At 50.2% G+C, this 13,068-nt stretch overlaps 1 protein-coding gene across 3 annotated transcripts; it reads left to right on the top strand.

Moving 5' to 3' along the window:
• The first annotated feature begins 1,628 nt into the window (after positions 1-1,628).
• ATP1B4 (ATPase Na+/K+ transporting family member beta 4) lies at positions 1,629-10,376 on the top strand. Of its 3 annotated transcripts, none has more exons than XM_068697318.1 (9): positions 1,629-1,786; positions 2,012-2,058; positions 3,787-3,949; positions 5,157-5,285; positions 6,579-6,683; positions 6,892-7,088; positions 7,641-7,697; positions 8,256-8,351; positions 8,919-10,376. In XM_068697318.1, the coding sequence occupies exons 2-9, from the start codon at positions 2,020-2,022 to the stop codon at positions 9,078-9,080; spliced, it is 948 nt and encodes a 315-aa protein (XP_068553419.1). In that variant the 5' UTR covers positions 1,629-1,786; positions 2,012-2,019; the 3' UTR covers positions 9,081-10,376. The 3 variants fall into 3 exon arrangements, with proteins under 3 accessions (XP_068553419.1, XP_068553418.1, XP_068553420.1); XM_068697317.1 differs by having other exon boundaries at positions 1,780-1,843; XM_068697319.1 differs by lacking the exon at positions 1,629-1,786 and adding an exon at positions 1,799-1,910.
• Positions 10,377-13,068: the final 2,692 nt, after the last annotated feature.

Here is a 13,068-nt window from a genome sequence, read left to right as displayed (position 1 = left end):
CCACCTCAATGCCCTTCTGCTTTGGGTGCTCCCATCTTTTGCCAAACGTCCCTGTCCTCCCCACCTACACCGGGCAGTGGTGAATCCAGCACAATCAGAGACAGACTTGGGCAATTCCAGCCCCTGTCCCCCGTGTTTCAGTGCAGATTTTTACTTCCCAGTGCTCTGGCTTCCCTGCAGTGCCTGATGTTTCCCAGGCCCCATCTGAGAGGCCCCACAAGCACCTCATCTCCCCAGCTGAGGAGCCAGGGCAGGACCTTAGCTTCTGTTTACCACATCGTGTCTGTAAAATGGGGATAAAAGCATCTTCCCAGCAGGCTTTGTAATTGCTTGTAAATCATTTTTAATGCCCCGGGCTGAGAGGCGCTAAGTGCAAATCATGTAATTATTTCAAGCCAAATCATATTTCATCAAGTTAAAAGAAACTAATCCTATCTCTACTTCAAAAACCCACACTTTTATTGGATAAGAGCCTAATTACCAGCCTCTCCCTAGAGCAAAGAGAAAGCACACGCTGACAGCAGTGCAAGAGGCAAGCTACATATGCCCAGATCAATTAATGGCAAAGAACACTTTGCCTCCAGAGAAAGCAGCAGTTATTTACCTTGGATGAACCGGCACAGCCCCATGCACACCGATACAGGGGTGTGCATGTGTTCACAGGGAGCTGCGTGCGCCCCAAGTCCCACAGGCCCCACGGAGCAGCTGTGTCCCATCCCAGCTCCATCCTGCATAGGCTCTGGTACCATGCCAGCCCTGCCGTATGCCCAGTGGCAGACACGGGGCAGCCCGGGGCCACTGCCAGATCCTGCTCCTTCCTGCTGGGCACATTTGCTAGCACCGCTGGGGAGCGGCTCTCGGCCACACGCGGGAGAGGGTATGTGAGACGGCGCTCAGCTCTTGTGGCCCTGCGATGTCCCCGTGCCTCAGTGCAAAGCCTTGGGCTGTGGCAAGGCAGCATTTCCTCACCGCTGAGCGCGGCCTGAAGAAACTAAGGTTTCTGGCTATGTTCAAATTGTGCTGGGGTGTGAGCTGAGCTGGTGGCTGGAGCCATGCTCCAGCTCTGACTGTTGGTGTAAAACAAACCCCACTGTTCCACGAGAGCTGCATGGGGCATAACAATAACAGTGGCCCTCACATAGCTCCCATGCTGCTGGAGCTATTCCAGGAGTTTCGGCAAGACTTTTCCCCTCATCCCCCCACAGCCCCCCATCCACAACCCATTGCTTCCAGCATGCAGGTCCCTCACAGCCGCAGAACCTTAGCACCCTGTGCCCTAACACAACCTCCTGTGCCCGTAATTCACTGACAAGGGAAAATGTGATCCTCCCCAGCACAGTGGCGCAGCAAGGCATCGCTCTGGAGAGCGTCCTGCTGGCCCTGCCTGGGGAGCAGACGCTGCGTGCCCCCAGCTGCTGCCTCAATTCAAAGGGATAAATATAAACCTGCCCCTCTGCTGCAAGAGAGATTTTGCAAGTGTGGAGCAGGGTCCGGCGGTGACTGACAAGCACCTATTGACAGCCACACAGCCACTGAGAGCCCTAGTGACCGTCGAGTGTTTGTTAACAGACACCACGTCACCCCACGGCATAGCGCCCTGCTCCCCGTGTCAGGTGTTAGCTGCTGCTGGGGAGGCTCCAGCAGTACAGTACACTGCAGGACCACTGCAAAGGGCACCAGGTGGCAGGGGCCTTACGCCCAGAACGGGATTCCGTTGCGTTGAGCTCACCCCTCTTAAGAAAGCAAGTTATTTTTTGACCCGCTCCTGAACACTGAAGTCTTCTGGGTGAGTGAGCAAAAGCAGCCGTGGTTCGTCAGCTGCAACCACTGCGGGCAGGCAAAGGTCTCCTGGCCCCCTGGGCTGGGGGAGCGTCGCTCAGCTGGAGCCAGCAGTGGGGCTGGGGTCTGTGGTGGGCAGGGGACTATGCCCACGGGCTCCACAGTGGGGACGGAGGTGCTGGGCTCAGCCCTGGGCTCCCTCAGTGCTAACACTCACATTTGTCTGTTTCAGAGCCAGGGATGGAGCTGAACGCTGCCTCCCCGGGAGGCAAAAGGCTGGTAAGTGTTCGGGGGCTGCTCCGAGAGGCGAGGCGGGGGCTGCAGCCACTCAGCTCACCTCCTGACGGGTGAAAGTGGCAGCTTTGCTGTAGGAAATGCTGCCTGGTGCCCCTGCGAAATGCCAGCGCTGTGCACTGGGAGGGAAGGGAGAGGCAGCAGGGCTGGCAGTGCTGCAGCCCTGCGAGGGGCTTTCCATAAAATCCTTACGGTTGTCCCGGACTCTTGCCCTGTCCCTACTTGCTGGCCATGCACCCTCAGCACCTGGACATCCTCATGGGAATGGCCAGTGCTGGGGGAGTTGCTCCAGGCCCCCGGCCGGCTGCCCCAATCCCACTCAGCCTACCCCATCAACCCGGCAGGATGGGACCTTCACCTTGTGCTGCATCTGCAGCATGGAGCCTGTGTTCCCGTGCTATGGCTATTTATAGCAGGGAGGAGAGTGGGAGGAAGGAGAATTCATCCTCTTCTTCCTTCTTTTCATCTTCCTCCATCCGTTGCCCAATGCAGGTGTCCTGCCCTGCACGCCCATGCCTTTCCCCCACTTCTCACTACTTTGCACTATCTGAACAGAGCTCAATCCCCCTTGATCCGGAGGGATTTCCTAGCCAGAGTTTCTGCTAAGCTGCTGGCCGCGTCCCAGGGCAATCTGCAGGCTATAAATGCTTCACTGGCCCAACAGGTGTCCGCAGACAGTGGGTTTCCCCAGCCCTTGGCACAAGCTGCCAGTGCAGCTGCTGTGAGGTCTGGCTGTGCTCACCTGCACAGCCCCATCTCCACAAGCCCAATGCAAGCACGGCCAGACCCAGCCAACAGTGCCTGAGCTCTGCCTTACGGCACAGGGAGGTGATGGGCCAAGTCCAAGGCTCCAGTTTTTCATGTTTTCCATCTGGAGTCCTAGCTCAGCCCCCGTTCTCCCGGCATCCAACCTTGACACAAAGCCTGCTTCTCTGGGGAAAGCTGGGTTTGGGAAGAAACTCCTCCTGGTTGGCAAACCCTGCTCTGAGGTCACCCAGCCCTGAGCTCCAAGCAAGGGCTGCACCCCGTCCCACATTGCTGCCTGGTTTTAGAGCTTCCACAGGTTCAAGGCATTTAGGGACAGTCACCCTAAATCACATCTCCAGTGACTTGTGGCCAGAGAGAGAGAATTTAGTGTCTGTGAGCTCCAGATAAATGCCTCTTCATCACCAGGGCCGTGGCACAAAGAAAACTCTCTCTGTGCCTGGGGATGTGCTTTTCCTGGGAACTTGGTGTAATTCAAAAAATAACATTACAGGGATTTCTCCAAAGACTAAACACTTGCTCACATGCCAAGAAAAATAAAGTGGATGACCTCTTCAGTGATGCTGACTGGTGTCATCCACAGTAACACAGAAAATGCACACATGTGGTAAGAGACATGGTAGTGTGGGAACAGCCCCAGCTCACCCAGCTTGCAGGCTTTCTTGTGGTCACGTTGATGCAGGTTAGAGAAGACAAACTTTTGTAAATGCCAGGACAAGGAGATGGAACTCAATGTGACTGCAGTGCCATAGAAAAAAAAAAAAAAAAAAAAGAACGCTGGAATCTAAGTGATCATAAGTCAGAACAGCCAGCCTCTCCTTAACTCAAGAGTGATGATGGGAAAATGGAAATTTGAAACATTTCCAGCTATTAAGTGCTTTTGCATTTATTTTTGGCCAATGAGATGCTCAGCCTGCCTGTGGGGGTTGTGTTCTGTAACTCTTCCAGGAAAATAAGGATGAAGAGAAAGTGCAGGATCTTGACGCAGGAGAAGCAGAGACCAAGGCAGAGATGGGGAACAAAACTTGGGCAGACCTGGCTGGGGAGATGAAGACCTTCCTGTGGAACCCAGAGGAGAGAACCTGCCTAGGGAGAACAGCCAAGAGCTGGGGTAGGTCCTTGTTTGAGCCCCGTTTTTGGGGGTTGGTGCCTTTTCTCCTTCATGGTGGATGCACTTTCCTGCGAACATCTTTGCTAGCCTGGATCACTGCCCCGTCCCAGCAATGAGGGGTGCACTTTTATGAGCGGGGCAATAAAAACAGCTAGTTGGGGAGGGGGTGGACAAGCAGACAACCGAAGTTAGACCAAGGTTAGACCAACCTAGGTACACCAAGTACCTTGGTCTGGATGCCAGTGTTTATCAAGAACTCATAAGCAAAAGTTTGGAAAAAAATTAAGAGACGGAGCAAATGCAGGGGACCCCAGCTCTGTTGTGGCCTGGATCCTGCCAGGGCAAGCAGGGAGCAAGCCCTCTGCACATGGTGATGTGGCAGTAGTGGTGGGCCTGCAGTGAATGCTGGCCAGGCAGCCCTCCTTGCACCCCAGGAAGGTCTCGTCCCTGTCTCCGTCCCTTTCTTCATCCCCCCACTGCTCCTTGGGTACAACTCTTGGGCTGGCATGGATGCGTCCCCAGCTGAGCAGTGCTGGAAGTTGCACGTCTGCAGGAATGGGGAGGGCGCAGTGAGCACCAGCACATGGGTGTCGTCTCCTGGTACCGCACGGATGGGCAGCAGTGTCACTCCTGGTGGTGACAGCCCCATCTGCCCCATCCTGGCCCGCGGCGGGATGCAGCCCCCCAGCAGTTCCCAGCCCCGTGCTTGCACACAGCTGCGTTCCCAGGGCTCCCCCCACACTGCCAGCACGTTTCTCCTGGGAAATGTTTGGGTTAGGTTTTGCTTCGCTCTGCGCCACTGGGTTTTATTCATAGGCCACAGCCTCCTGAGACATCCTCAGCTGTCAGCCTGGCCCTGAGGAAAACAAACCCTGTGCCTGGACGTCAGGGCCAAGATGCTGGCAGTGCTGCGGGCCGGGCGATGCCATCTACCACAATCCCAGTGCCTGGGTCCTCATCACAGCCAACAGGAGGTCAGGGTGGGAGCACCTTCATGTGGCCCCCACCTGGGTCCTGACTCAGCTCTGGGAAGGGCTGTGCCACGAAATAGATCCAAAGGATCCATCCCCAGGGCCTGGGTGGGCAGGAAGTCCATCCAACAGCCCCGTGCCCCAAAATTCTGGTGTCACGGCAGAGGTGGCTGCCAGCATCCCCATGGGACATGCTTGGGTTACACTGACAGCAATGTGCCCTCTCTGCTCTGCAGGCCTGATCTTACTGTTTTACTTCGTTTTTTACACGTGCCTGGCGGGGATGTTCGCCTTCTGCATGTACGTGATGCTGCTCACCCTGAGCCCCTACACACCCACCTACCGGGACCGTGTGGCTCCGCCAGGTACGTGCCCGGCCTTGGGTGCCTCTGCTGGAACACACACACAGGCTGCGATGGAAGGGTTGGGTAGGCAGAAAGAAATATTATTATTAATAATAGAAAGATTTATGAGAGGAAATTTTGCAGACTAAATGGAGAGGTCTTTTTTCTTATGTTCTTCACAAATGGACAAAGAGTTAAGGTGAGATCTTAAAGCTTTTTTGAAGCAGAAATAAAGAATCAAAGAGACTCACAGAATCACAGAATTGAAGGGGTTGGAAGAGACCTCGAAAGATCATCAGGACCAACCCCCCATGCCAAAGCAGGTTCCTTACAGCAGGCTGCCCAGGTAGGTGTCCAGACAGGCCTTAAATATCTCCAGAGAAGGAGACTCCACAACTTGCCTGGGCAGTCTGTCCCAGTGCTCCATCACCCTCACCATGAAGAAGTTCTTTCCCATGTTGGTGCGGAACTTCCTGTGCTCTGTCTTGTGGCCATTACCCCTTGTCCTGTCCCTGCAAAAACTCACCAGGGATTGTCCTGAGCCAAGTCCCAGCTGCTACAGATCCTACAGCTGCTACAGGGGCAGGATCCTACTGAGTTTCCACCAGCTGAAGACCTATCCCCATCTGTTGTGGGGGCCAGGCTCCAAGCCCAGTTCAGCAAAGTGCTTCTAAATGGCATTACCCAGGGTGCTACCGTCCACTGCAGCAGCAATGGTGCTGCAGCTCCCCAGCCACCAGGTTGTCTGGAGAGGGCCAGACATCTTAAATACCCCCCATGTAAAGCCTTTGTTCAGATTATATTAATTGTTATTGTAATTATTCCATTATTCTGATTATATTTATAAAATTTATTCTTAAAGAGGCAAGTTTAGGCATTTCATAGATTATATCCACTCATTTCATCTGCTCCCCTTTTATACATCAGACCTTTGAAACCAAAATGCAAATCAGGAGTAGCTTTTACACTTTTTTTTTTTTTTTTTGGGGGGGGGGGAAGGGCGGAATAGGGGACAATGTTCAAAACCTTCTTTCCCCATGGCAGAAGCAACATTTCCCTGGGCTTTCATGTCAGTGGGGAACAAGTGACCCCCTGGCCCTCTCTCTGCCCCCAGCTGGCTGAGAGCATGGGGGTCCCTTGGCCCCTGCGTGCTGCAGAAGGATGAGGATGGGGATGATGAGGATTATAAGGATGTTACTGCCTGCTTGAGAGCTGGTGCTGCTGGCCTGTGCCCGTGCCCAGCCCACCCAACATTCTCCACAGCCTGTGGCCAGTCCCCATACCTGCTCTGACAGCATCCATCTTGTTCTCCAGGGGTGATGATCAGGCCATACCTGAATGGATTCACCATTGCCTTCAATGTCTCCAAGCGCAGCACGTGGCAGCCATACGTGGACAGCATGCACGACTTCCTAGCAGGTGGGTGTTGGGGGGCCATGGGGCAGAGCACCTCTGGGTGCCTCACGTCTCCTGCCTGGAAAGGGAGGATTCGTGAGGTGGTCTCAGGAGCTTCTGTGGGAGGAAACTTCCTGATCCAGGTGGGACTGCCCTTCATGTGAGGGTGCACGCAGTGATTTGATGTGAGCAGGCCTGGAGAAGCATTAATGAGTCGCTTGGTCCCCACCAGCTTATGATGACAAGGTTCAAGAGGAGAAGAATATTGAGTGCATCTCGGGGCAGTACTTCATCCAAGGGGGCAATGAGAGTGAAGAGAAGAAGGCCTGCCAGTTCAAGCGCTCACTGCTGCAGAACTGCTCGGGAATCGAGGATCAAACTTTTGGCTACTCCAGAGGCCAGCCCTGCATCCTGCTGAAGATGAACCGGGTACAAAAAAATCTGGTTGTTGTGATTCCTTCCTTCAGTGGATCCTAGTGGGACAGACTAAGGACTGTGCGGGGCCTGAAACTCATCCTGTTCTTAGGTCCAGAGAAATGGAACAAGAAACCTGCTGGCTTGTACCTGCCAGAAAAACTAAAAATGAGGCACTACAAAACTCTGCAGATTTGATTTGATGACGGGCTGGGTGCATGGCAGCACCTGTGCCAGCCTCCTCTCTAGGAGGAAGTGAGCTTTAGGGCTACACCTCAGGCCCTCATTTCTTTATAACAGGCATTTTTGCAGAACCAAATTTATTAGAAAATTTCCAATATTCTGGCAGCTCAGTGCATGCTGCTGGAAAAATAAAGGAGGGGGGAAAGCGAGCTGTGTGGGGAGATGGTTGTGTTATACTAGGGATGCTCCCAGCATCCTTCTCTGCCTCTCCTGACACATCGTGGTTGTCCTGGGTGACTGGCATGCACAAGAGCTCTAGAAAGGGAGGCAGCACATGCTTGGCGTTGCACTTCCTTCAAGTGTGAATGTCTTTTTTCCCTGCAGATCATAGGCTACCGCCCTGGCGCCGGGGTCCCTGTGAGCGTAGACTGCAAAGTGCAGGTACTGTCGCGCTCCGTGCCCTCAGCTTAGCCCAGTGCCCTCACAGGACCCTGTGCTCCTCCTGCCCCCAGCCCAACTGAGGTGGTCTGCTGAGGGCTGCAGGGGTGGCCATGAGTCTCCTGCTTCCCATCCTGGCCCTCACCCTCTCACTGCTGGTTCCCAAAGCCCCCAAAGCTGAAGAGAGAGGCTGGAGCTGCTGGCATCCACCTGCAGCCCTGTCCCGGAGAGCGCCCTGCAAGCTGGCAGCAGCAGCAGGAGCGGCTCCCACACAGGGCAGCAGCTGGGTCATACCCTTAGAGAGTGATAAAGAAGTAGCCAAGCACAGAGAAAGATCCATGTGCAGCAAACGCTGTAACCTTCACCCATACCCTCCTAGCACAGTTTTGCTCTGGCTCACTGCAGCAGCCACTGGCTCACAGAGCAAACGTGCCATGAGTGAGCAGCTGGCGCAGCTGAGCTGTGGTGGGGATTTGCAGGAGATTTTTGTGCTAAAGCTCCTTCGCTTTACTTATTTTGTGTCCCACATGCTATGCGAGTACCTGTTTGTTTCCATCACAGAAAGGCAATGAGAGCGACCTAAGGTCAGTGGACTTCTACCCTGGGAACGGCACGTTTGACCTCATGTATTATCCCTACTATGGCAAGATCACACACGTAAGTAAGGGTTCAGATGTTCTGGTGGCTTCATTACCTCTCCTTGGGAAGGAGCTACTGCAGGGGGTACAAATGTGCTCACTGGCTATTTCAGGCAGCTGCAGGCAGGAGGGAGGCCACGGGCACTGGGATTGCAGTGCTCTATTTTTGTCTCTGACAAACTGCAGGTAATCTTTAGGGATGCTGTTTTTCCCTTGCCAACAGTGGGAACAGTTAATTTTTCTGCTTGTGGTCCAGGTCTGGCTGTGCTAATCCCCCAGACTAACTCTGGGGGGATGCTAACTAACACTAACACTGGTCGCAACACCAGCATTTTCCTAGGGTGCTGGGGAAGGTGACAGGCAACAGAGGAGGAAAAGCCCCCTAAAATGAGGCTCCTATTAAAAGACACGACAAAACCACTGCAAATTGAGCAGCTTGATGCAGAGGAGGCAAACACCAGTGTGTTTCTGGTCCCACTGGTGGGGGCTGAGCTGGGTCGTGCAGCCAATTACCCGTGATATTTACTGACCATGAAAGAGCATTGCCTGCTTTCCTGCTCCCTCAGCAAATCTCCCTCCTTTTCAGGTCAACTACACGTCCCCACTGGTGGCCATGCACTTTACAGACGTGAAGAGGAATTCTTTGGTCCCCATTCAGTGCAGCCTGCACGGGAAAGGGATTGTCAATGACGTTAACAGTGACCGCTTCTTGGGACGAATCATCTTCACGCTCAGCATTGGGAAGTAGCCACGGCAAACACAGGACACGTAGGTTTTGTCAGGCAGAGGCTTTTTCCTTTTTAAAGCATAAAGGCAGCATTTTTTTTTTCCTGCTAGGAAAACAGACACATGGAAACTTTTAATTTATTTTTGTTTATAGTTAGGAAACAAATGAGATGCAACAGTGTAGAACCACATCTTTTACCAGCTGATGTAACTCATTATTAATAAAAGTTAAGTTATACCCTGGGCAGGGAACCTGCAAGAGCATTTCAGTTTTTATTAGAGGAACTATGGTATCTGAACACTATTTTCATAAGGTCTTTTACAAGTCACCCCTGTGAAATGCATTTTTCCTGGCTATAAATTTCAGTCTTTACCATAGTTTTATGTGCATTTCTCAGGCAAAAGCTAAAAAGATGGTAGTTTATAAGTACTATTCTTGTTAAAATAATAAATAGCAAAAAATCTGGATTATGCTTGCAGTAATAGCTAAGAAGTGAAAATGACAAATCTCAGGGCGCCTCCTAGGAGCCTCAGCACCTCATGCAGCCAGGTGCTGGAGCAAAGGCCACACAGGGCAGCATTTGCCCTTGAACCTTTCCAGTTGTTCCCAGGCAGACAAGTACCTTTCTCCCTCCTCACTTCAGTACTTCTCTCAAATCTGTTGGGCAGGGGACAACTGAAAGGAGCTCTTTATTCTCTCCCTGTCACAGCTCACAACTCCTCCTTCCCCTGCTCAGGCACAGAAGCACCAGTGAAAAATATTCCTCCCTGGGGAAGCCCCTGCTTTGCTCCATCCCCAGCCTCCTCAAGTGGAAGCAGGGCTGAGCTAGCACAGAGAGGCATTACAAGGCTTAATCCATGTTCATGTTGATAGAGGTATTGGCTATCTTTGTTCCCCAGGACAAAGCAGTGGTGATTTCAGCATCTATTACAGCCAAACACTTTGTTTCTACAGACACTCAAACTCAATTTAAAGCAGTTTTGATTCTTTGGAAAATGAGTTTTTATTATTATTATTATTATTATTATTATTATTATTATTATTATTATTATTATTATTATTATTATACACCTTCACATTTAACATACAGAGAGTATATTTCATCTCTCTTATCAGCTATGAGCAGGACAGGACACCTTAGGATAACGTACTGCTTGGAAAGCACACTTACTAAAATTACTTACCGACTGAACAAGAGCATTATGGTATGTTTGTCCTACATTCTAGTCCAGATAATTCATCTGCCATCATTTTTGATCTATATGACTCTAAGAAGTCTTTTATGTATTAAAAATAAAGTAACTACAGTAAAATTAACTCTATGGTATCATTCTTAAAACATTTAAATGTAACAAATGTAATTTGTAACTTTTGTGGGCTCTGCTGGCCAGCTAGGGACTCTTTTTCAAAGACAAATGTAATGTGTGTAATCTTTGAATTTTGAGCATTTGATTAACTTCCTGAAGAGTTTAGAAGTCCAGTACAGCAAGTCTCACTATACGGCAAATATCACAATCAACCTTTTGGCAAAACCTATTTCTTAATAACCCTTAAAAATATTAAATACAGGTATTTTAGGAGTTAATTTTCCTCAGATGTGATTATCCACATGAAATTGAAAAGTGATAGGGCAACGTTATGATTTTTTCCTCCACAGCTTACCCAAAAGGGCTTGTTCTGACTAACAGAAAACAGCCTCTGCCCATGAAGGCACGGCAGTGATAGTTGCTCTAATTTTGACATCAGAACTAAGTTAAAACCACAGATGTTTCCCAGCCTGCCAACTGCTTTACGTCTTTAGAAGCACTTCTGTTTCTATAGGATCCTAAAAGGAAACAAACCCCTCTGTGCTTCAGACCATGAAATGAACAGCTATCCAGCTAGCAACAGGATGAAAGATTATTTATCCATTCCATGCCTGCCTGGTGGAAGGATTCACAAAGCAGCAGGGATTGTCCTTTGGCAGATGCTGTACCAATGTACAATTATTTTTTGTCACACCAACAGCCAGACCCAGGCATGTTAAAAAAGCCCCTTGGAATATCTCTGGGAAATTGCATGCATGTCTACTTACACTGATGCAAATGTATGAAGTTCAACAAAGCCAAGTGCCGGGTCCTGCACCTAGGGCACAACAACCCCAAGCAGAGCTACAGGCGGGGAGATGAGTGGTTGGAAAGCTGCCTGGCAGAGAAGGACCTGGGAGTGATGGTGGACAGTCGGCTGAATATGAGCCAGCAGTGTGCTCAGGTGGCCAAGAAGGCCAACAGCATCCTGGTTTGTATCAGATGCAGTGTGGCCAGCAGGGCTAGGGAAGTGATTGTCCCCCTGTACTCGGTTCTGGTGAGGCCGCACCTCGAGTACTGTGTTCAGTTTTGGGCCCCTCGCTACAAGAAGGACATGGAGGTGCTTGAGCGAGTCCAGAGAAGGGCAATGAAGCTGGTGAGGGGTCTGGAGAACAAGTCCTACGAGGAGCGGCTGAGGGAGCTTGGGTTGTTCAGCCTGGAGAAGAGGAGGCTCAGGGCTGACCTCATCGCTCTCTACAGGTTCCTTAAATGAGTCTGTAGCAAGGTGGGGGTTGGTCTGTTCTCCCACGTGCCTGGCGACAGGATGAGGGGGAATGGGCTAAAGTTGCACCAGGGGAGGTTTAGGTTGGATATTAGGAAGAACTTCTTTACCGAAGGGGTTGTTAGGCATTGGAACGGGCTGCCCAGGGAAGTGGTGGAGTCACTGTCCCTGAAGGTCTTTCAAAGATGTTTAGATGTAGAGCTTAGTGATATGGTTTAGTGGAGAACTTCTTAGTGTTAGGTCAGAGGTTGGACTAGGTCTCTTCCAACCTACATGATTCTGTGATTCTGTTTACAACCACCAGAGTTAACTTTATTTGCCATACACATACTCTGCTTCTAGCAGGTTCAAACTGTCACTCCAAGATCTGGAGAGCTGTACACACCGTTCTTCATGCTACAACAACCTTTAAGTGCTGGCTCAATTTCTGACTTCTACTGAAGCCCAAAATAGTCTTTTATATAAATATCTATTATATATACACATATATAAAATATATGTGTGTGTGCAACCAGGAGTTCACCACATTTTAATAAAACAACCTAGAATGTGATGCAAAAAAGCGATGCAAAATTGCAACCTAAGCATGAAGCCGTGGCTGGAATCCACCTTCTGGCAGCAGAGAAGCGATGCCCCTCGACAAGCAGATGTTATGCAGAAATTGCCAGCCTCAAAATAATTCACTGTTCAGCTCTGGCAGGTAGATCAGGTATTGTGATAGCAAAGATACAACATAAAAGACCATGACAATCAAAACTGAAACCCAATCTGAGTCAGCAGCATTAAAAATTATACTCCGTTAAAAAAATAAAAAAAAAAAAAAAAAGAAGACAGCTCGGTTCCAGGACCCATTGCAGCGTAAAAGTCAGCTATGTCAGACTCAGGTGGAGCTTAGGTTTGGTCACACTGAGGACAGAAATAACTGAACACACAGGTATTTCTCAATCAGCACTAACTTATTAGCAATCTCCCTTCCCCGAACAGACGTGAGCTACTAAACAATGTTCCTGACTGTCTCCTTTATGGATGAGTTATTGAAGGTGCCCTCCTCATGGCATAGGTAGAGGTGCAGTGCACTAAGCAGTAAGCAGATTTACTGAACACCACACTGCAAGCCACCAGCACCTCTCTGCAGACCTAGCAGCTCTCAAATCACCCACAGAAAATGGGAACAGGGTTCACAAACTGCAAAAGGCTTTTGCCTTGCTGGACCAAAGAAGCTGAAAGAGGCTTCTGTCATCTATCAACATGAACCTAGTGGGAGCAAAGACTAATTCAACATCAAATGTCTAGCTTCTGTTTTGAAACAGGTTAGATACAGAACAAAACTACAAAAGAAGTAACAAAGAAAGCAACCTCAGATGTTTTTTCCTTCAGAAGTCACTTTCTTTAGTGTACGCATGTATGTGTGTATATATATATATATATATATATGTATGTA

Source organism: Anas acuta, chromosome 13 (genome assembly GCF_963932015.1).
Source record: "Anas acuta chromosome 13, bAnaAcu1.1, whole genome shotgun sequence".
NCBI classification, from domain to species: Eukaryota; Metazoa; Chordata; class Aves; order Anseriformes; family Anatidae; genus Anas; species Anas acuta.
The sequence above is the reverse complement of the archived record's forward strand: the minus strand, read 5'-3'. Positions and strand labels throughout refer to the sequence as shown.